This window comes from Bombus impatiens, unplaced genomic scaffold (assembly GCF_000188095.3).
Source record: "Bombus impatiens unplaced genomic scaffold, BIMP_2.2 scf_0058, whole genome shotgun sequence".
NCBI lineage: Eukaryota > Metazoa > Arthropoda > Insecta > Hymenoptera > Apidae > Bombus > Bombus impatiens.
This window is the reverse complement of record NT_176477.1, coordinates 484,312-509,295: the sequence shown is the minus strand read 5'-3', so window position 1 is coordinate 509,295 and position 24,984 is coordinate 484,312. Positions and strand designations below refer to the sequence as shown.

Here is a 24,984-nt window from a genome sequence, read left to right as displayed (position 1 = left end):
ACTGTCAAGTACCTCTATGGGTATTTCTTTTAACGAGGGTCATACTATCACTCCACACCTTTGTTAGACGAAGCGCCCGTCCCGTTGACCGCGGCTACGTTCGGCGATTGATGGTCGCCTTAAGCCCAGGTTTATTATCACTAATCGCAAACAAGTACAATTGGGTAGAATGACGGCAAATTGTTTAATTACAACTGTTATAATAGACTCTTCTCCGACATGTATATAACTCATTATAGACATTTACAAGATATCAACAAAAATGATATAAATCACATTTTTAAATCTAAAATTTTTAAATTATAAAAGAAGTTCTATTCTTTATATACTTCCTAAATTTAATTAAACAAATATTTCAAGATGAAATGCAAAAATAACGTATTTATTTGCCATTTGTAAGCACTTTTAGTTAAGTTTAATTTGAGATAAGTATTGCTATAAGCGTATTAACTTTTTCCAAGATTCAAAGAATTTTTTTCAATTTTTAGTATCACCGTCGCGGATATGTTCTATATAAATTCTTTCAAGATTTTTTTCATCTATATATTATGATCACCGATTAAAATGAATTAAACCTTCACTCTTGTATCTCAAAAGCTTTATCGTCCAACCATGGCCGAAATATCGGCAACGTTGATGGATAATGTGCCCCTCTTTTCGACGGTGCAGTTCCTGCTGGAGCACCTTCCTGTCTTAAAGGATAGGTGGCTAAAACGATTGGTATTTGTAGTTTTATTTCTTTGTCCAAGCTTTTTGGACTTATTACAAACTGTAACAAAGTGAAATATTCTTTTATGTATGTTATAAGACATTATAATAAAAACATAAATAATTTTATCCGATGAAATAATAGTATAAAAATGGAATCTCAATCATATATTCTGTACCATCTAAGATGTTTATCTTCGTTTAAAGATGTCTCTTATAATATATAGTTTTTAAAAGGTTGTCGATTATTGCCAGAGGAATACATATACGGGTATGCATGTTTGTAAAAGAATATTTTATTAATGTTTTGAATGGAATGCATTTGGGATAAAAAGTCGGTTGACAAAGAATCGAGTGACACAAATCTCGAGAAAGTTGACTAACGTATAAGATTCATGTACACTCCACAAAATCATAAATTTTAAAAGATTGATAGTACATTGTTCTTACGATATTCTTACAATATTCTATCATGAAAATTATTGCTTTGTTCGTAAAATTTTATTAACGTTGCAAACTAATCCCAGTAAAAATTGTGATTGCGATAAAAAATAAGTGATTCATAAAAAGAAGTGATATTTTCATAACAGAAAAAGAAAAAAGGAGAAAGAAGAACCGTACAGAAGAAAGTCGCTGCTTTCCGTAAATGGTCATAAACATGTTAGCTTTGTGGAGGAAACACGTTAGAGTAAAGAGAGAGTATGATACTTTAATCATGCTGCATGTAGTTGTAATTATCGTAATAGCAGTTGAAATGGCATTTATACTCACGTAGACGTGATAAAGGACGTTGATAAGGTGACAACCCCGCAGATTGGTGGGTGGTAACGGGGGAACGTACATTTGTTCGTTCAACCACTCCTCACCTTCTCCGGGACGGATTTTACCCCTGGAAACACTAGCCAATTCTCGCGTCTCGCTCGCGAGTACTTTGCCACGACAAAGGTATTGGATTGTTTCAGTCAAGGATGCTTTAGTCGATTTCATCGTCACCTGTTGAATCATTTCAATTCTGTGTGTACACTTAAATGTGGGTCTTGCATTATTTGCATCGATTTCGTTGTTATGATAATATTGTGAAATTTTATGCAAAAGTCCTGTAATTAGAATTAGATGTTTACTTATGATTTTCAATTAAAATACTTGCTTCACGTTAACTGTAAATCTAGGAAACGTTTATAGATTGGAATAGTATGTGATAGCGTCATATTGTGCTGACCTTATTCCCACGATAGAAATTCTTTTGGTTAGTCAATGAATCGAAATACGATACATACTTTGCTCCGATTGCTGACAGTCGCCGAGATGCCGATAGTTTCACCGGGTACGTATCCACCTCTGTCGAGGCTTACCCTGCAAAATACAGGGCCTCCAGAGACACAGGAAACTCCGACTCGCTGCTCGATTTCTTGCCTTGCTGGTTGCTATTGAGAAGTATACATTTTGACAAATCATATAAATTATTTAATTCTAAGTTCTTATGGGATTTGGTTTCATGATGTAATTTCTGTATTTGGATATCTAAAGATCCTATATATTACGAAAGTATACTACTACCATTATCTCCGACATTTTCTAACGAAGTAATATGTATCGCGTTCTTTTATAATACTTGGATCTTCAAATTTCATCAATTCCTTCATCAAATACGAGATCAATACTTTCAGTTATCACTTGGAGAGTTCTTGATTATGCAATGCAAGGCGTGTGCAATGAATGTGTCTATACAGTAGAATCGACAATGCGGTCGCGTTCGAAGCTGAATGCCACATGCCTACGTAAGAATTATCTTATGTTACATGTTAATCTGGTATGATGTGAATGTGTTTCTTTGGCCCCATAAACAATCAACTTTCCACCAAACATACGGAGGAATGTGTGTCTGACTGAGTAAATGTAAATGCTGGTTCCTTGACGTATTGCGGGGACGATTCCAAAAAAACTATGTTGTAATTTGCAAACAAATTCAAGGAAATCATCAGTATAAACTTGAACCGTTTGCGAAAATCAAGAAACGAAATGAAATAAAAAAACGAGAAATGCTAAATAAAAATGTGATGGGATAAAAACAAAATGTAAAAATTAGAAGACTAGAAAATAAATCAAGTGAAGTAATAAAATAAAGAATGAAAATATAATAAAAAAAACATTAATGTAAAGTAAGACAAGAAATATTATCCATGAAATTAATTTCCTTCCATGAAGCAGAAATAACTGCAACGATTGAAAATTTGGTATTGGAAGCAAAAAAAATGCAGCATAATGACAAAAATCGCGATCGCTTTCTGCGCAGGCTGGTGACCGTTATTCAAAACTCGGGAGAACCAACGATTCTGTGCTGGATTTTGCCGTTAAACGATTCGTGAAACGTACAAAGTCGTTTGAAATCTTAGAACACTACTTCAATCTAACCGTGACTAATTTTTGTGTTATTGTATTAATACCCGCATAATTTCGACGATGACTCGAGCGATAAAGACGATACGGTTTTATATCATTTTATTGCTTGTTAAATGCCCGAACGATACTTGACTCGCTGTGATCATATGAATACTACGGATAATCATATGGCATACTACAACCTATTACTAATTACATATAATTACAATCTAGTAGGGTATTAATTTTTGCTGTTTAAAGGGAAACTAATGGAACATAAAATATTTTACAGAATTACTTGAAATTTACACGTGTAAAGTTTTACTAGAATGGACCAAGATGCAACAAAAATATTCTAATTTTTACTACATTTTTTCAAAAAATGTTTTTCTTTAAACTTCTTAAAAAATTGGTTGTGGGATATATGATAACTCATCGCACAGGTCATATTACATCTTCTTACCACACAATTATCCTAAACTTTAAACAAGCTTGTCCTGCGAAACATTATTCTTTTTATATGTAATTCGTTAAGGCCGTTGTTTTAAACGGCAATTAGAAATCAGACGGGTGTGTTGCGTGCAGCAAAATTGCAAATTAAATCGTTAGATGTGCAATACGACGTTCAATATGATCGCAATCGCAATAAAATTAACCGACCAGAGATGTTTCACGATTTAGGATGCGCGTATCGGGGTTCGTCTAATCGCACGCTTCGGGTAGAAAGCGTAAGCTGAATAATTATGTTCAAAACAAGCACGATCGTCCTAACTATAAAGTAATGGAACACATGAATCATGGTTCATTTACGTGCAAACATAGCCAGCATAAATTTGAATATAGGACTTATTATAATATATTTTAATATTTCCAATAAAACAATATTCATTTTATCGTACATATTTCAATCTAGAGACACGATAGCAAAATGATAACTTTTGTTTTTTTATGCATTAGCAGTAACAATAAAGGACAAACATCCTTTATAGAATAAAATTTATACTTTTTATATAGAACATCGTTTCGTCCGAACCGTGGATCGGTGTAGACGTTGCCCTAGTCATCCCTGGTTATCTTTTTAGCCAAATTCTATCGCCTTCTAACAAAGGAAATACCTATGCGATACTAAATCATCGGCATATATAATGCAAAGATAAAAAACAGGAACAAATAGGTAAAATAGATAGATATGTACAGAGACTTACTGCTAGAATCGGCGGTTCTAAATTTAAATCGATTGGGTTCATTACGATGAAGACTTGCTGATTCTTGTGCGTCAGACCTCCGGGCTCCCGAAGTGCAGCTTTGCAGTAGTATTGTACCCAACCATGTTTCCCCAAGAAAGTAGACGGCAGGCCCAGGGGCAGACCTAATTTGAATGGAAAGCTGTGAATCCCCGGCGATAGCAGCGATGGTCCCTCTCCTGGATTCCGGTGTCGTACGCATGAGCAACAGAGAACGAAAAGGAACAGTTTTTACATTATTATGCGCCGCATGGCTTGCAGGTGTGCCGCTTGTAAAGAGAAGAATTTGACGGCTTTCAAAGATACATCATTAACGCTACACCTAGCAAATCCATTAAAATGTTAAGTTCCACGTATCATGTTTTTACAATTACTTAGTGAAAACATGCAAGTGCTTCTGACAAATCCTTTATCGTCATATGGGATCTCTTTAAATTCGATAATCAGGAAAATTAAAAGTCATAAAAAATTCCATTTTAAATCTTCCATCTTTAAGTAGAAGACGAATGTCGTTAAAGAATCTGGCTATTATTGCAAACATTTATGCAAACTCGAGTAAAGCTAATTTATGAATTAAGATGTTCCAGATCACAGGCTTATCATCTAAGGCTCATTATCCGAACACATTGTGCCCGTTTCATTTTAACGGCTACATTAAATGTACTGTAATGTAATTTCTTTTCATTACCTGGCTCACCCAGCAATCTCATACGAAAATCTATATAGTTTTCTTTGTCGTAAACCCTTTCAGCACGTTGACTGCGTACACGCACCACTCCTTCGCCGATCACATGAAAATGTAACCCTGAAACGCTACGATACATCGAAAGTGTCATTAATCTTATTACGTCAATGAAATAAATTTAATAAATCCAATAAATTACTTTCAAGTCTTACAACACTTAATATCGAAACTGAAAACGAACAAATTCAATTTGATTATAATAATACTATTATAAAATATTTGGGGTAATAAATCCTTCAAGAAAGATAGAATTCTAGACGTGAAGCATAATAAATAATGGATAAAAAAGAAATAGATTAAAAGTAAATGAAATTTTTGTTGTATATGTATATATATATAACTATTCTATGCAGTACGCTTTCTAAAAAGTAGTTTGATACTATTGACAATACTGTGTTGAATTAACATTCTAAGGAGCGCTGCATGTAATTGTGTAAAAGGCGGACAATACTCATATTCATGTATTTTAATGCAAAAATGTTGTTTTATACAACAATTGTTTCTAATAGAGTGAAAAGTTTATATCGCGAAACATATTTTATTTATATTGTAAATAAATTAATGATCATTAATTGAAATGAACATGTAATTTTCAATGGTTTGTTTAGTCGATTATATAAATTATCATAACTATTGGATATATCGTAATTTATACTGTGAAAGTTTTCAGTGGCTACAATAGATGTTACGCGAGTTAATCACGATTAAAGTAAATCTGACGAAACATAATTATTTAAAGTAATATACCTACATGCTTCCATGCGCTTCCTGATGTCTCATAAAGATCAAAAATATTAAGACATCAAACTCTTAATTTCAAAATAATTTATTTCAAATTAATCTTCAAAGCTAGTCAGTTTGATCAATATCTCGTTGACAATTATATTTTAATAATTTAAATTGTCTTTGAATTCTTTTTTATAAACAGTTTCATAAAAATATAAATAAGTAACACATAAATGGATTGTATGTGAGATTTCGTGCGATTGTATATATATACATATATGTGGTATGTAAGTAAATACATACTTACTAGGCCTCATCATCCAACTCGATAAGTACCCGACCGGACAAAAAGTGGCCGGGAAAATATAAAAGATTCGTATTGTCGAAAAGTATTAAAAACTTGCTGAGTTTTCGCGTCATGGTCTTATGCAGCACGTTGTTCAAGGATCGACAAGGATGACGGATGACGCTCGCGTCAGAACGGCTTCGCGGTAACTGATTATGCACAAAGTTGTCACGAGCACAAAATTTTTTCCAACGGAGGCCGAAGTAGGCATGTCAGTGAGAATCACTGGCATACACTGGATCGCACCAGCAACAGCAGCACGCCCATAACCTTGCACACACTACGTTTCTCTCTTTGGAACGTCACTGGAATCGGCGGAATCTCACTCAGCCAGTCAGTCTTTTCTTGATCGAGCAATCGCGTTCGTACATACTTTCATTTTTCGCGTACTCTGTTGTCGCGATTTTCCAATGGCTAACTTAGCTGTAGATCATCATGGAGATCCATACACTTCCCATTCGACTCAATAAAACATTAATAACGATGCTCCTACGCTATTATCCGCCAAACTTTCTGCCGCAGGCTCAAGGAGCCCGTCTCTTCCTGCCCATTCTTGGAGCTGTGTTCACTTTCGCTCCCCTACCTCTTTCGTTGTTTCCACCTCCAACCAACGTAATTACCTGCCTTCTTCCACCGACCAATGAAGAACTTCAATTTCTACACAGAGTCTCTAAAGTAGAGCGTCTTGATTTACCGTGCTGTTGTACATATCATCTTGCTAAGCAGACTGTGCGCGGTCGATGAATAAAGTCGATAAGGTTCGTCTCGTCTGGCATGTTATATTATGGATCCTGTCTTATAACCCGTGTTCAGATGCGCTCCGCCGATAAGGTTAGTATGACGCACGAATTCACCAGGAAACCAATCGGCCAATGAAAACTACATATGTATATATATTTCTATATATGATCACTATCAACCACTATTTTCCTTATGTATAATGCGTGTGCATTCGAGCGAATATAATATTCGTAAGATGTTAGGTTGCCCCAAAAGTTTCTTTCATTTTACACGGAAATATTTTTTGTTTTATATTATTTTATTGAATTATGTTTTCTATAGAACAAAATGGATCATGCAAAATTCAATAAAATAATGTAAAACAAAAAATGTCGTGCTTCTATTATTTCCTTATAAAACGAAAGAAACTTTTGGGACAACCTAATGTCTGGCGTCATATAAAATAATTTTAGAGGATATCAGATAGCGAAATACTTGTTTTAGTGTGCCTGGATTTCTCTTAATAACTTATGTATTGTTTGTCACTTCCTGTTATGCTGAAGAATTAATATTGTTATCTTGGCGGTTGTTCTTAAAATACTTACGTATAAAGGTAAGGCAACCGTACAGTACCTTCTTCTTTAAATATTGTACTTAACACTTTATCTTATACATTAAATAAGCGTAAGCTATATTGCAAACAAAACAAATATTTTTATGTAACTTCCAAATATGTATTCTATACAATTTATGCATTGACTTTTAATGGTTAACTAGGACGAAAAGCGTATTATAGCTAAGAAACCTTAAATTCTAATGCTTCAAATCATACATGAATTAAGTTTAAAACTGTAATTGTTTTCAAAATTTGATTATTCGTTGGAAAGAAGTTATGACATATAATTTTTCAAATTATCATTTTTGTGCGACATTTAAATAGCGAATGTAGTGCCCTCGCGTGTATGCGGCACGAAATACTGATGGAGACAGTATGGTATAGCACATACCTAAGCTACAACATAGTTGCATGTTGCGCGCTGTACTTGGGATATAAAACTCAAAATGGACAAAAAGGTTATAGATCAAAAAGAATATTTAAAAAAATACTTATCTTCAAAAAATGAAAAGAAGAAAAAGAAAAAGATTAAACTGGGATTAAAAACGTAAGATTCCATTTGTAAATATTGTGGCTTTGACAGTTTCAACAGGGAGTTCTTGTGCTTTTTAACCTTTAATGTATAAACAGAATATATTTTATTTATTGTCATTTTCTTCATTTAATATTATATTAATATCGGAGATTGTTTAAATGTGAACAGAAATAATAAACTATCGTAGAAGATTATTCACTCCTTAGCATAAATTTTGATATGTATTTTTCAGAGTAAAAATCATTGATGATGACATAGAGCTGAAGAATTTAAGACCAATGGAAAAGAATGAATTGGATATTTTTACCAATGCAGAAGATGCACCTCAAATTGCTGGTGTTGTAGATGAACGTGGTCCGGTTGACTTTTCTGATAAAAGAAGATGGAAAATAATAGCTAATGACAAAGGTGACGATTTAACTATTCCTAACATTGATAGAGAAAATAAGCAACTGAAAGAAGTTAAGAACATTTCTGATGACGACTTAAGTCCACCAAGGCAAGAAAAGAAATATTTGGATGATGATTTGTCTCCTCCAAGATTATCTAAAAAAAGAAAAAAAAAGTGACAAATTAAGAAGCAAAAAAGAACAATGGTAATGATATAATAAGGGAACTTGACTTGATACAACATCCATGGCCTTGAAAAATTTTTTTCTCAACAAAAATAAAGCAAATGTTTCCACAATTTTAAGGGTGCTTTATTTTATATTCAAGTACTAAACAAAATTTTTTTATTAAAAAAAATAATACATTTTTTAATTAGATATTTAGATATATTTGTAACATCAAGCCACCAGGGTACAGGAATTGTAAACTTGTGTAAATCTTAATACTTTGACTGCCACGCCGAAATCACATGTTTCGCTCAGTACGCCACTGGAGTATTTTTATTATTCAAAGCATACAATGACAAAATAATAATAAATTGATGATTTAAGACAACATTCTTCTCCAATGGACCATTTATCTTATTGGTGATCATGGGTGACCATCGTGGCGTGTAACAGTTGATAGTGATATATTATAACAAGGCTTTGTTTATTTCAACAAACCATTTGCATTCGTTATTTCGTCGTAACCAAAACGTCCAAAATATATTGTTGAAACGTGTAGAAGATATTAGTAAATAGTATTTGCTCATTCTATATATAATAGTGAGGTATCTTCACACTTCTAACTTCAATTATATAATTATAAAGCAGCATTTACGATTATTTTCTAAGGTGTGTTTATAATAATAATAATCATAGTGTACCCCTCAAAGATATGGATGCAAACAGTGCACCGTTAGATGCAAGATTTGTTCTCATCTTTTTTTTATTGATGTTCTAATAAAAATGTTTAATTGTTCAATGGGGCACTTTTTATTTCAAAGTATCTTCTATTTATCGGTTATATTCAAAATGCCCCAACTGTCGATTTTCATTCAATTTTTACAATTGTAAGAAGTTTAAGCGCTCCGGTCACCAATGACCACCGTGGCGTCACAGTTAGTCATATATGACCAACGTGGCAGTCAAAGTGTTAACCTAACGGATCCAATTCTTGCCTGCAACAAAAAACAAAACTGTTCCTTAATTTTCGTGTACATCAACAAATACAAAATTGAACAAATCGTGGAATTTTAAAAGAAAATTACGGGAAAATTTCGATTTATTTTTGCAAGAAAAATCATTTTAATTCAATTGTTTTTCTAAATGTTTCTATTTCATTGAGAATTGTTAGTCATCATCTAGCTATAAAATCACGGGTTAATCTTTGTCTTAATTGTTCTTATATATCTTAAATTATTGTTTTCTTTTTTATCACTATCTGGCAGTTTTCAATATGTAGTTTCAATGTGTAGAATCTGAAAATGCAAGTCTTAATTTTAAGAATTCAGCATTTCAAAAATTATGCATGTATAAAGTTAAGCGTTTTTTGGCATATTTGACAACTTGCTTTGTCGTCATATTGCTTCCATCTATCACCGATTGGGCCGCACAAAAATGAACACTCATTCATACACATTTAGTTTTTTATTTTTTGAGCTTTTATTTTATGACTGTGGATACCGTTGCTGGTTGTAATTAACACGTAATATAGATGAACTTTGCCGAAAATTAACATGTGAATATAGCTGGCCGCCTTGCAGTCACTGCAATTTTATAGCTATCCTCAACATAATTCAATAATTACCTACAAATTCTATGTTTTAATTTACTGTTTTATGGGCATATCCCTCTAAAAAGATATTTGTCTTATCCCGCTTAAGTGGCTACTGTCCAGGTGCATTTGTTACAGCTAGCGATTCCACTCATTGGACGAATCGTGAATAAAAGCCAATATGGCATCAAAGCTGTCAAATACGAAAAAAATGCTCAACTTTATATAGTTATAACTTTTGTGCTGTTGGATTCCTAAAGCTAAGAGTTGCATTTTCGGATTCTACGTATTGAAAACTATCAAAAAGCAATAACAAAAGGCAATAATTTTATTTCCATTAAGTCGCATTCACAAATTTAAAAAAACATGATTTTGAGAAAGACGCATCCAAAGTTTTCGATAAAATGGTTTCTTACTAAATAACAAAGAGTGAAGAGTGCAAACGTGTATCGAGAATGTTACATAAAATGTTGTTAGATGGGGCGACCGCCGCTCGATGCTTCATGTAGTAGTGTGGCCACAATCATAAAACTTGTAGTTGTAGCTTATGGCGATGCAGTGAGATCGTTTACAATATGCATGCATGTTTCCAGTTATGAAACTTACAAATGTAACGAATCGGCTGTTATGCAGCATGCATGTCTTTACAACGTTTATTTTTGCGATTAAGATTTCGAGTTATTTTTGTTTAATAAAGTTTATGTATCAAATACCAGTTTAATTTATGTTGTAGTGTCAAGCACATACATTGTTTGGAAATATCACTATATATATGTAGCGGACAACAGAATTTGCTTTGCAAGGACGACTGCGAAACACAGGCGTATAATAGCTGAAATTGGGCAGACGTTACAAGTAAAATGTACAAACATTATAAAAAGAATCCAGACAGGAGACATGATTCAGATATGAGTCCACCTCGTAAAAGGAACAGAGATGATCACACAAGTTCAAACAGATTTAAGGAAGGTGACAGAGATTACTATAAGTCTAAATCAAGCAAATTTCGTGACAAATATGACCACGATTTTAGTCATCGTTCGTACAGAGAGGACTATTATACCAAGGAAAAGAGATACAGGCATAGGAATATCGATAAAGAATGTAGTGAAAAACGCATGAAAAAAACATTAGACGGAAAAAAGGCGGGATTACAAGATGCTAAAGCACTACGAGAAGAAACAGAGGCATATAGAAAACGAGAAGCTGATCATTTTCGCAAGGTATTTCAAGAAATTCCATCTTTCCGTTTTCTAATTTATGCCTTATAAAAAAAAAAAAGAAATGGTTAAATTTTACTTCAGTGAACCAGAAATTATTGACTTCTTTTTTGCAATCTTATAGCTTTCGATGTGTACACTGTACTCATTGGACGAATCATAGATAGAAGCCAATGTGACACCAAATAATTAGCAAAATATCCTAAAAATGCTCAATTTTACATAGCCATAACTTTTGAATCAGTGATTTCCTTACTTTAAAACTTGTTTTTCCAGATACTACACGTTGAAAATTACAAAATTATAAAAAAGAAGTTAACTTTTCATCCCCTAGAGTAAGTTTACTCAAAAAAGGTTACAATTTTGTTTTCTTCAGCTTAGTAAAGAAGTTACAGGAGTTGGACAAGCGGCGATTGTGCGTGATAAAACAGGTAAAAAGCGTAACCTAGAGGCAGAGGCAATAGAAGAACGAGAGAGGCAAAAACGACAAGCGGAATTAGATGAAAAATATGCTAAATGGGGAAGAGGGTAAGTAATACAGAATCCAGTCCATAAGATATTGTATTTGTGGCAAAATTTGTAAAACACATATTTGTTATATCAGTTTAAAACAAGTTGAGGATCGTGAAGAAAAGCTAAAAGATGATCTTTATGAAATGAGTAAGCCTCTAGCGAGATATGCTGATGACACTGATTTAGACAAAATGCTTAGGGAACAAGAAAGAGAAGGTGATCCTATGTTAGAATATATTAAACAAAAACAGATAAAAGAAGGGAAGAGAAAACCAGGTATAGCATTATACATTTTTTAAGTTCAATTCTAAAAAAATATTCATATTTGTCATAATGATTTCATTGGTATACAACTATGTATGTTCTCAGATCGACCAAAGTACGAAGGATCATTCATGCCAAATCGTTTTGGTATCAAACCTGGTCATAGGTGGGACGGGGTTGACAGAAGTAATGGATATGAAAAACGATGGTTTGAAGCACAAAATGCAAAGATAGCACGTCAAGAGGAGGCTTATAAATGGAGTACTTCTGATATGTAAAATGAACGTGTTTTTTCATTTTTTGTATATATCGTACAAGTTACGTGTTATGAACATTATGGTTTAATTGTCAAGCGAGAGATCGGAAATATACAGGATGTCGAATTTTAGTAAATATTACAAATATTTTGACATTTATATATATATAATAATTAGTACATCCTGTATATTCAAAATGTAAAATACAGTTTCTATCATCTATATTCAATAAACATGGTCTCAAATTCGTTACCAATCATTATTATTATTTATCCTTAATATTTTCTGTATCGAGAGAATCGTGCATGCCGGGAAGGCATTAAAAATATCGAAGCTATTTGTTAGTACTGTTCTCAGTATAAGTCACGCGACTATGAAACGCAAACAAATGTATGTCTCATCTATGAAATATGAATCATCAACGGTGGTAAATCGCGGAGGATTATCAAAACTACAAAATCGATATTCGTTCCAGAAAGCAGGAAGACCGCGAGAATTGTTGGCGCCTGTCTGCCACCGGTCTTGTCGATTCAGTACATTTAAACGAGGTATCCGTTTATGAAATCGATTGAACCTTGCAAAAGTCCCTCTCCTTGGATGATACACGAGAAATGGGAGTGACGCGTAGTTAACCGACGATAACTAATACAAAACCAATATGTCTTTCATAGAAATGTTACAATGCAAAATCGTAAAACATTGTAGCGTCTTTAAGCATCTAAGCCGTGTGTAGCGAAGGGTCCACCGTAGCGGTACATATCGTTATTGGTTTCGCGCGCATGCAATCGTGTATGTGTACGCATACGAAGATCACGAAGGAATATATATCGACTCGCGTAGTCGCGACGCAAGGGCAGGGTCGTCGGCGTCGGCACTCGGCACTCAGCAGTGTCAGTACGCCTCGCGACGCCGATGGGACTTGTGTTCGTGATACACACTTAGGTTAGCGTTTAGTGTTCGCCAGCAGTAGCTTTTGTACAGTGTTTTAATCTATATAAATACATATATATATACATACATACACGCGCGGGCACACACATACATATACACATATATATATTTTCTTAACCGATTGTTAAATTCGTGAACGGAAGAGACTGCGTAACCGATCGAATTTACAATACGTCCAGTTTGACCAACCACAAAGATTCATTGTATTTTCGTCTCAACGAATTGCTGCGAATAAGCCGGGTCCACGGCGTGTCGTTCACCTTCTCTGAGCCACGAGAAGAAAAACGAAATTTTTGGAAACTCCAAAAATACACTGTGATCTTTCCTACTGACCAATTTGTCCTTGTCAAGGTGTCGGTAGCTTTTTCCTAACTCCTATGTGTAGTCTCCTGGTGTAATCTCTATTCCTTATTTTACGACTCGATGTTAACCAGAAAAGCTCCTACAATCAGTCGATTGTAATCGCGAATTACATAGCAAGTGTCACGAGTAACGGTTGGCGTTTGCGATTGGAGAATAGAGAAAAGATATAGGGAAGGAAGAGAACAAGGAAGAGCCGAGTGAAAATGGGGTGCAATACGAGCAAGGAAAGTGTCCAGCCGGTAGGGGATGAAGCGAAGGAGGACGGGAAGAACGGCGGTGAGTAATCTACTTTTAATATTTATTTTTATATTTTCTAAAACATGATATCTGACAAATATGTTCAAATTAGTCACAATATGTACTTATGAGAAAATACATAATTACGTGGACATGCTAGTTTTTAATTAAACCGACAATGAAATGTGCTATGCAGCGTATACTATATAGAAATAAAAATACAGTATGTAATTTAATCAAAGATAATTTTAATGTGAGCACCGTAGTTCTGTGCGAAAAACATACGTTTCAATAGATGTTAGTGAAGGTCTAAGAGAATCGTAATAAATGAATCTCGTGGACTTTTTCGGTTTACATTGATGATAATTTATTGTAGAAGCTTTTAAAATCGTTTTCTACTTTTAGGAATTCGATGCTTCTAATTTGTTTCCGAGCTAATGAATACAGGGAGTAATATGATATTTTTGAATTAATTTGATGAAAGCAATACATTTTCGAAGAAATAATGTTCATGTAATATATCACTAAAATGAAATACGTACTAGCAGATATAAAGTTACTTACAACTAGTCGCGTTGGAGGTTAAGAACGTTTTGTTTAAACTCATTCAGAAGGACAAGCTTGCCAGTTCGTAAGAATGCATGGAGTCGTATTTGATATCTTTCCCTTCGAAAGACGACTCGAAGAATTATTGCGTTTTCTCGTCTAGATTCTTGGTTGTCATTCGAAGTTGTTTAATCTTCGACTGATCATGGTTGTGGCGATTTTTGTCGCGAAACACGAGGAATACGGTGAGTAACGAAATCGTAATAAAATCGATCTGTGAACGCTGAGGCATTCGTATTCCGAACGATCCAAAATTCTCCGGAGAACAATTCAAGCATTCGAGCGAAGTTCGCAATTAAGAACTACTTTAATCTCACAGTCAGATGAACCATGTTTCAATGGTATTTTTATTTTTATTATTCGGTCTAAGAATTTGCAATATCAGTAGAACGTAAGTAAGTATTTTATTCATCTCGTTTATTGTGGAAAAAGAAATTTTTATACTTCAGAAATGATACCCTCCCTGTACTGAAATGCTTGCTGCCACATCCGCAAATTTTTCTTATGACTTTTGCATACTGAACGTGTTTTGTAATTTTTTATTTGAAGTACCTAACTTGTTTGCAATGTTTGTCGCATTCGAGCAAACAGAATTCCTCTTTTCACGTAATTTGTTTGTAAGAGAGTTTTAATCGTTGAATCTTTTTGTTTCTTTTTTAATTGTTTCAATGTACATGATACATCAATATTATTGACGTTGATGTAGTGACTCAGAAGAACTTCAAATGTCTCAGGCACCGTTCATTTAACCTTTTAATTGATTAATCAACTCGTGTTTTGTGATAAATAGTTGCATCATAAATATAGCGCTTATAAAAGAATTTTTTTCTTAGAGTACTAAATCACAATCACGTATTGTCGCTATTGAACATTTGCTTATTAATTACAACTCACCAGAGAGTAATTAGATCAAAATGATATTCAATTGTTTGTTCATACGCACATAAAACATATATTAACATATAATCAATTACTAATTGATTGTTAGTTTAGTGTACGAATTGTCTTCGATATACTTTTTCATTAAATAAAAATATACATGCGTATGAAACTGAGAAATTCAATGTATTAGGTCATCGGACAAATATTGCGGTTTTTCTGGGAATTGAGTTTAAAATAGAATTCGTCACGATAAATATTTTATAAAAGGAAAATAGGAGACTTACTAGAAAGATAAGTAACAATCGTAGAAATATGGAAAGATACATATGACTGGCTAATTATTGATAGATACATAATTGTTTATATTTATTCAATGTACGTAGTGAAAAGTTACTTATTAAAAATGCTTTCCACCAAAAAGTTTCAATATTTTAACCTATATCTCTTATCGATGAAATAAAACCTACTCTACTCGATTCTCATAAAGAAGAATTTTCTTCGATCCTTCGTCGTTGATGGAATAAAGATTCTCACGTGATATAACCAGTTGCCCAAGGAGGAAGTTAAAACCTCCAGTTACGTTGTGAGACGAAGGCTAGTATGTATGTGCATTTGTATATACTTAGATCTCTCGAATTACGAGCGGAGTTCTCGACCTTCTGCTTTTTCTTTACGCTTGGTTCGTGCATCGCATTAAGGCTGACTCGCGATTTCTATGTACATGCTGTCACACCGTTGATACTGATAAAGTCAGAGTTTCGAGGCTTATGAGCTTTACTTCAGAAAGCTCGATGTTGCATGTCACGGAAAAGGAAGAAGCCGACAACAAGCCGAAAAGGGGATATTCCCGGTTGAATGAAATGAAAATTCTCGGCACGGCTCGGACAGTAATATAATGTCACATCATACATTTCGTTTGGGTACTAGAGCACGAAATCTGTTCATACGCTGAAGTACGATATTTATAAGATCAGCGTCATTCACGTTCCTTGCCTTCTTTCTTGAGTAATAGAAAAATATCGTTTCGAAACCGTATCTTGTTTTTATTACGAAGCGATAAAACGCGTAACAAGTGCACAAAGTTATATCGGTAGTGTCATTAAAAATATGTAAAAGGAAACGCTATAACAAATAATTATCAGTAAAACATTAAATGAATTATCGATCGAAATTGGAATTTTACTTTGACATATATGCAGAATTTCATGCCTTCTGACATTTTATCTGGAGCAAATCGGATAGGGAATTTTTTTTATCACAAGTTCCTATTAAAATTGTTCCATTGTACAAAATATGTCCGATACATATCAATACCCTCTACACTTCCTGTATAATCTTTTCCTATATGTTCCTTTTCTTCATGCATTTAGTACAAAAATATAAATCTACAAATACAGGAGAAACAAATACATAATAGACAAAACAAAATTATAAAATAAAATTTTTCATCGTACAGAATTTGATTACTCGTAAGTTCAAAACTGGTCTACGAAGGACGAGATATAATATTCATATATGTATATATTTTTAATCAACTGCAAAATTGTCATTTGTAAGATTCTATCAGAGAGAGAAATAAACGTGCAGTTTAGATATTTTTTAACCGATAAACGTGCTTCTCGTTGCATCTTATGGAAACAAGCAAGTATTACAGGTAGACGTATCTACGATCGAATTATATGTTTGTGAAACCCTCTTCCTCTTTGCAAAGGTAAGGCAATATTGGGCACATATATATGAAAATTTTATTCAAGTTGAGTAATTCTCGTTTTCCAACAGACTTTTTGAGATAGATATTATGGTATATGAAAGATTTCCTGTAATACGATACCATCTATTGATTTATACTTGCGTATGATCACTTTTTATCGAGTAATATTAATAAATTCTGCAAAAGAAGAAAGTGTTGTTTTTATTGAATTCGAAGGATAAAAGACGGAGAATTATTTTATAGATATTTCTTTATTAGTAGTGATACAGTATAGAATTTTGTATCGAACATAAATCTTACTCTTTTTTAGATGCATTTTATAGAATTAAAACTACATCAAATTAAATCGTTAATTAAAGACATTTGAAATAAGATATTTGATATATGTATACACACATCTGAATAAGAGAATATAGTTTGATATAAAAAGTGAATCCACAGTTAAATGATACAGTTGTATGAAGTATCGAATATTAGACGAGACATACTTTTGTGAAATTCTAAAAATTACTCGAGCAGAAAGCCATCTCGGCGTTAGAAAGAGGAATTTACTTTCACTGTAACATAGAAAAATACATGCTGTGCTCACTTTTCTTTTTACGTCAGCAATAATGTGCACATTTTAGTAATATCAAGGCAATCAGCAGAATGCAGAGGATGGATGACCAAGTTGTTTTGTACAGCATGCGTACACTGTATGTATTATGTACTTATCTTTTATTTCTTCGTAGTTTTTCTTTGCAACGAGATCCATGTTTTGTGTCACGAACAGAAACTTCTTATGAATTATTCGACTCACCAGACGTAACTATTCTTCTTCCACTACGCTATTTCTCTTTAGATTATAGATACGTGCCTTGTTTGTGTTTCCGATTTCTGTAATATTACATTTATTCGATACGTGTCACTTTATTGCTTGATTATCCTCGATGGATTAAAACAGGTAATCAATCAAATACTAAATTTTATAATCATTCGATAATAAGATAATTTAATAATTTTCGTCAACATATAGCGACCAAACTATGTTAAGATAGAAGTAATGAATTATTAGTGTCACATTAAACGCATTTCCTCCCAATATAATTTACAAATAATCTAACATTGATAGAATTCATTCACATTTAAACTTGAAGCAGACATAGAAACTGAAACACACACACCTTAACGCAATTTGATTATCCTTTAGGAACCTAGTTACATTTCTATTCGGTAGTCTAAGTTCCTATTTATCTAGTAACATACTACGAAACTCAAGGTTTCTTAAATAAATAATACATTTTTTCATGATCCCAAATATTTGGAATTAGAAAGGTGTCCAACCTTATCACGTGAGTAAGTTCGGGGTTCGACGAATCGGAGAATCGCGAAATTGGCAATAAATATTACTCGCTTCGGAAAATCGTGTTACCTTGTTATTCGCGTCGATCTTGTGAGTAATAAAAGCACGACGAAACAATTTTATTTGTCTCTATAATATCTTCTTCCACCACTGATAGAAAGTGTTTTCGATGGTGAGTATGACTTCAGCGACTCGCGAGTAGTGACATTTTCTTAACAAACATGTTCTAGTACTATTTCATCAAGATTTTGTCACTATCGGAAGTTAAGGAACGACCAATTCATGTGAACAGTGCTTAGTCTCAACGATATAATTTCTGCCTAAATGAAACAACACCAATGCATTATCCGAGACGCTCTACATTTTTCAGCGCGAAACCCAACTTTTCGTCCGTTTTCTTGATAATCTTTTTCCATTAAATTTGTTCGTGACATTAAACAACGTGCAATTAGGAAATTATAAAAATCTTTAAAAATTATTACGCTAGTTTGGACCGAAGAATTTTCTTTAGGGATTGTCTGTTTATTCGAAAATTGTTATCAGCATTTTGGTCTTGCGATATACGCTGTCAAGGGGTTAACAAAATTTTTAATCCTTAGACTATAGGCCGTTTAAAAACAAGCCGTTTTGTATAGTTAACCTGACATGTATGACCTGAAGATGATGACAGAATCGCATATACGGTTTATCATATAAACACGCAACACTAGATATTACAAAAGAAAAGTACATATATATAATATTGTAGAAGTGAAATATAAACTCTATGAAAATTAAAAAATTTCATTTACATTTCAATTTATTTATCTTAACTACATGGGTTGATATTCTCCACCATATTAGGTATTAGGTTATTATAATAGTTCAGTAACAGTGCCATTAGGGTTTAAATATAACGATGTGATTAAAATTTCATTTTATACGATATTGCATATGCATCGACTTAAAACAGTACATATTAAATGGTAGGAATGCGGAAAGTAGTCTTCAGTTCTTGTATTCAGTTCTTTTGGTGTTTGTTCCGGTTTGTTGGCTCCATTTGCTTAAAATCATTGTTTTACGCTCCTTTATTTGTAGGAAGATCTTAAGCAGAGAATCGAGGAAATGCAAACAACATCAAGGAACGATTATTTATTTTCTTTGCCGTGATCGGTTACTGTTGAACGCGAGAACCAAACTTCTTAAATAATAAACTGAATAATATACGATACGACAATATGGAACAATGTACTCTTCGCTTAGTTACAACCCTACTTTTCGCAGCACTTAAAGCAGAAAAAATTCCTTAAAGTCAACTGTTCACGGTGTGCACCACCGGATGCATCTTTCGTTATTCAATAAATTCAAAGGTTATTTCGGCGAATACTGCTGCGTACTTCTTTATTGTGCAATCACATTGGTGCAGTAATCTGTGCAGAATTTATCTAGAAATATATTAGCTTGAAATTCTTTTGACCACATTCACGCTGGTTATGTGGTAACATGTTTTTGATAACGACGAATCGTGTCGTAATATACTTGGGAAAAAGTATTGTTTCTTTTTATTATATAGAATGCATCACAAGACAAGAGAGTAACCTACAAAAGGATTTTTGATATCAAAGGTACATATATACTCGTATGATACGAAGAGGGACATATGGTGCTAAAATGTTTTTAAAGAATAATCTACTGTTTTACTACAGGGTCAATGTAACTCGTTATATAATTCTTAATTACTCTCTAGATCGCATAGTTATGTCACTTGTAATACACAATCTAAATATTCAGAAGGCTTGTCGATAATGCACAGTTACCAACGTTTTTATGTCTTATCAGAACGACGTTAAAATCGTGGAATTAAATTCGGTGATAAAGACATATACATACGCACATATGTATTTGATACAAATATAGTAGATGTTATACGAAAGATAAAGCTCGTGCAATCAATTATTTTGCGTGTTTGTCGAGAACAGAGTTCCGTTTCGACTTTCTTTCGGCCTGCCAAAGCCGACACGTAGCAGCGAATAATGTATTTATTCTACTGATTGTGAGTAGCGGTGGAGCGGCGCGGCGGTTAAGTGGAAAAGTGCCAAACTGTATCAGCCAGCCGTAGAGTTTATTGCATGGACACTTACAAATTGATTATTCCGCGTACAAAGCGATTTTAGGCGTAAAATGGCAGTGTCCAATTTTCTCTACGTACGTGAAAATCGTTTCTATATGTTTCGAACATGACGGTTTGGACATTTTTTATTTGGAAAACCCGAAAATAAATTCATCCGCTACGTTTCACGCTCTCTCCAGCTAGAACGCAAAAGTTTTTTATTTATATTTAGCCGAAACGAATGAAAGTGATATAAAATATTTATTGTTATTATTTATCGAAGAAATTAATAGGTGTTTTTGTCGTTTTCCGTAAGAGTTCATCGATCTGTTCGCGTGATAACTTTGGTTCTTTCTAAGTCTTTCTAAAATTACGTCGTATAAAAATTAACGAGGGTTACAATCGATCGTATAATCACAGTCATGTAAATTATATTCGCATAATAAATTCCTACTAAGCACGTGCGGTCACCGAGCATGCGTTCTTTCGGCTCGATTGAATGAATCAGCGCAGAAAATAGTTTGGAAACGAACACGAACTACGAAATTACATAGTGCTCTGACTGTAGAATGTAGTATCAACTGCAGGAACTTACATGTAAGTTGGAAAAGGCTTTCGGGTTAGACCATATACGTATGTATGTATGTACATATAATTTGTGAAATAAAGGGAACAATTCCATTAAGTTTCTCCAATCTGTGGTGTGGATTTGAAGAGATTCAATGGTGTACTTCACACTAATCCCTCTAAATCTTTAGTTTTAACATATGCTTGTTTTCGGAGTATCTACATATATGTATAATGTTTACACGGGACAAATAATAGCGTACATTTAAAATGATTAACTTATGAGTGCAGATATACATAAACTTACAAATTAATCGGTAAGATGTCTTGTGGTGTTGAGAAAAATCGCTATTTGTTCTACCGATCTCCTCCGTTACACGATGCATCGGTCGTGTGCTTTTTTGTGACAACTGTCATGTATTCTCTATGTAAGATTATACAAATAAGTTTCGTATTACGGAGTTCTTCGAAATCAATCGATCGTGATACACCCACGAGTTCAATTAACTCAAGGCCGCATTGATTCGAGCGCGACACGCGGAGCATCGATTAACCGGCTCTCCATTCGATCGATGCGCTAGTCTAGTGCTCGCAGCCACGGACATTCAACCTTTTTGAATAATTACCTGAATCGACCTAATGACAAGCAACAGCGTTCGTTTCGATTCTCATTTCGACAATGTGACAGATAAGAACGCAGCTTGTTTTCATACTTACTTAGCTTTGCCATTTTGCTGATATTGTAGTACACTAGTTTTAATACTTCCTTCCAAGAACCTAAACTCATTTATCTTAGGTAGAGATACATATAGTTGAAAACTTATTTTATGGCAAAAGGTTATATATTTGCGAGCGATTCATATGGAACTACATATCTCGCGCAGTTCGCGTGCGAAGCTTGACCTCCTTTACGACATCCCTAAGATACGCCGCTATGTTTATGAATCCGACAATAACGTCGTTTAACTGGATTCATGCGAGCGGGCATGGTAACAGCGTCAGCAACCAGAAAAAAGTTGTAACTAACTTTGTTCGGTTATTTCAGGTAAATTTGTAATGCTCGGGGCGTTGTAGTGCATATGATATTAGACATGGTATCGTTGAAGTTGCGTAGTAGCAATGTAATATTCTTTGTATGTATTAATTACATCTTCAGGTAGAAGTAAACTAATAGCGTTAGAGACACGCTTATCTAATAAGATAAAAGGATAGATGAACCTTGCAGGTACAAAGGGGTTAAATTGAGCAATTACTTGCACCAGAAAATACATACGTATGTGTATGTATTTAATTGTCTGTTATTTAATAGTACTATCGAGATAAAGACAAGTCTTGCTAAAAAATTAAATTGAAAATATGGAATAAAATTCTGTTTTCGAGAAAACGGAATGAGAAAAATATAGATACTAGAGTATTATATTTTTTATAGTATTTACATATGTATTTGAAAGGAACTTCTTTTCAAGCACGTTAGTTGATACCTCTTGAAGGAGGTCAGAGTTTAAAGTAGACTAAAATGCCTATAATAGCCAATTGTATAAAATCTAGAGGATTGCTATTTTATCTATCTGTATGCTTGTCAAATTAACATCTCGTGTAATAACATTGTTCAGAAATTGCGTTAATTCGTTTAGAGTAAAAGAGCTTTATTCTTGTCATTAATTCTAAGCTCGTTGACAATTAGCATGGAATTCGATCGTGAAGCAGGAAACGTTCGTGTGCTCTCGTGTTTTGAAAACATTTTGAGTTTATAGCTCGAAATTAATGGTTTATATGGATAGGCTCGGGCGTTAGAGATTTCCTACAGGATCGTGGTTTTTGATATTTGGCAACTTTAATTTTTTGATAAAAACAGAAAAGTTGAAAAAACAAAGATTAGTTGCGAAGTTGAAATAGGAGAAGTTTGAGTTTCGTTAGAGGGAAATTCGGTTTCTTATTTCAACTCGAGTACAAAGTTGCTTTTTACACGTACAAGCACGTAATCGTGCTACAGATAACCGATTCAAATTTCACAGGATGTTTTAATGAAGACAAAGTATACTAGGATATCAAATAAATTAGTCGTGTATTTCATAACATTCTAATTTATCGTCATTATGAATCAGTTTGTGTAAATTTAAATGAAGTGCTTGGGAAATATCATTTAAGATTAGTGCCTCTCGTTATGATATATTTAGTAGCTGTATTTTAATTTGAACTTTTTGAAACGAGTTACGCGTTAATTGCAATGTAAATTAACATGACTGGGTGAAATGATTTCGAAATTTTCGCTTAAATCGTGGTTAGATGAAATTTAAAATTTTCTATTAACATGTAGGATAGATAAATATGTGGATAACGAGAGAAATTTATATTTCACGACGAGATTTTTTCTCGCGGTATAATAAATATAAAAAAGGGATGTGAAATACTACGTCAAAATCTTTCTTGACCCTCGAATGTAAAATTTATGTTTATGTTAAAAAGCACTATAAGTCGAATATAGGTATGCATTTCATTGAAAGTGGATTCTAGGAAAGATAAAAAGACAAAGTACCATATTCTTCTAGATAAACTAAAAGATAAACTTTCATATTCTCTTCGTGCCAGAAATACACGTTTCAAAAAAAATTTTATATTATATTTTGGAAATCTAAACTGAAAAAGTCATATTCGATGTTTACGTATATGGTATTGAAATTTGAGTAATCTTGCGAACATAAATAACAGGCGAGTGGTTCTTTAAGCTCATAAAGAGTTCAAAGTCGGTCGTAAAGAAACACGCCTATTGGTGTGAACTTCATCGTTGCAAAACCATTAACATTTCTAACGATACAGTTAGAAATTTCCAGTTGACTTCAAAGAATTTCATAGTTGGCGGTAACTTGTGTCTTTATGACGTCTAACGCTACGTCTAGTGTACTGCGTAGTGCTTAAACAGAAGATGTAGAAAACGAGGATTGGTTGGAGAGAAATAGAAGCGTGTATAAGTGGAGCACGAGCCATGAACCGAATATTAACACAATGAATTGTCGTCAGGTGGTTATAACTATGTATACATGTATATACTAGGATGCACAGGTCGATGAAATTAACAGCGGTGCAACAGTGGCAATGACAAAAGAGAAACTTTTATTCCTTCTCTTTTTTTGGTTATACCTTACAACTCAATTTTCCGGAACATATCTTTGAGTTGAAAAAATTAGAGACTTTCGTGGACTCTATTTTAGGAAGCCTTTTATATCACTGAATATTATGTTTTTGACAGTATTATACTGTAGTTAGTATTGCAATTTAATTTGTATTTTTAAATAGTTACAACAAGGCGAAATTATTTTTATCTTTAGATCGCAGTCGTTTTTGGTACAGTCTGTTAGCGCAGATCAAAATGCAGTGAATTGAAATGATGTAAGTTGACGAGAAACTATTACGAGTCTCGTTTATTTTGTGAACAGATTTTCTACATTTAGTTAATATAACGTATATTTAGGATATATTTACTGAAGTATCCTTTGGCGATATCAGGTGGATTTTCGAGGTCTATAACCGCAAGTCGATTGTCTAGTGCTTCTCTCTTAGCTATTTGGTTCGTGTCGTTGATCTATGAAGCAATTCGCTTAATTCCCCATCCGACGATTCGCAGAGCAGACAAGCTGATACAAAACACGTAAAACTAAAAAAGAAATAACAATGGTTGTCTTGGTGCGATGAATAGAGTTCCTGCTAAATTTCACCCGAGAGCATATCTTTGCACAGAGAGAGAGAGAGAGAGAGAGAGAGAGAGAGAGAGAGAGAGAGAGAGAGAGAGAGAGAGAGAGAGAGAGAGAGAGAGAGAG

At 33.7% G+C, this 24,984-nt stretch overlaps 3 protein-coding genes across 3 annotated transcripts in view; 2 read left to right on the top strand and 1 right to left on the bottom strand.

Annotated features, from left to right (window-relative positions):
• Positions 1-361: 361 nt before the first annotated feature.
• Positions 362-6,981, bottom strand: LOC100740205 (arrestin domain-containing protein 2). The gene is made up of 6 exons (XM_003485425.4): positions 6,110-6,981; positions 5,020-5,144; positions 4,293-4,510; positions 1,986-2,132; positions 1,480-1,701; positions 362-769 (listed from the first exon to the last, which is right to left on the bottom strand). Exons 1-6 carry the CDS (start codon positions 6,220-6,222, stop codon positions 578-580), a joined length of 1,017 nt encoding a protein of 338 aa, XP_003485473.1. The 5' UTR covers positions 6,223-6,981; the 3' UTR covers positions 362-577.
• Positions 6,982-7,826: 845 nt separating this feature from the next.
• On the top strand, positions 7,827-12,677 carry LOC100740325 (BUD13 homolog). Its single transcript, XM_012393362.3, has 6 exons — positions 7,827-8,031; positions 8,252-8,585; positions 11,004-11,390; positions 11,764-11,915; positions 11,992-12,176; positions 12,270-12,677. The coding sequence occupies exons 1-6, from the start codon at positions 7,931-7,933 to the stop codon at positions 12,440-12,442; spliced, it is 1,332 nt and encodes a 443-aa protein (XP_012248785.1). The 5' UTR covers positions 7,827-7,930; the 3' UTR covers positions 12,443-12,677.
• Positions 12,678-13,314: 637 nt separating this feature from the next.
• Positions 13,315-24,984, top strand: part of LOC100740571 (HIRA-interacting protein 3) — an 87,658-nt gene continuing 75,988 nt past the window's right edge. The window contains exon 1 of the mRNA XM_003485428.4: positions 13,315-14,011. Coding sequence (XP_003485476.1) covers positions 13,939-14,011 — 73 coding nt within the window. The 5' untranslated portion in view covers positions 13,315-13,938. The remainder of the gene's footprint in view (positions 14,012-24,984) is intronic.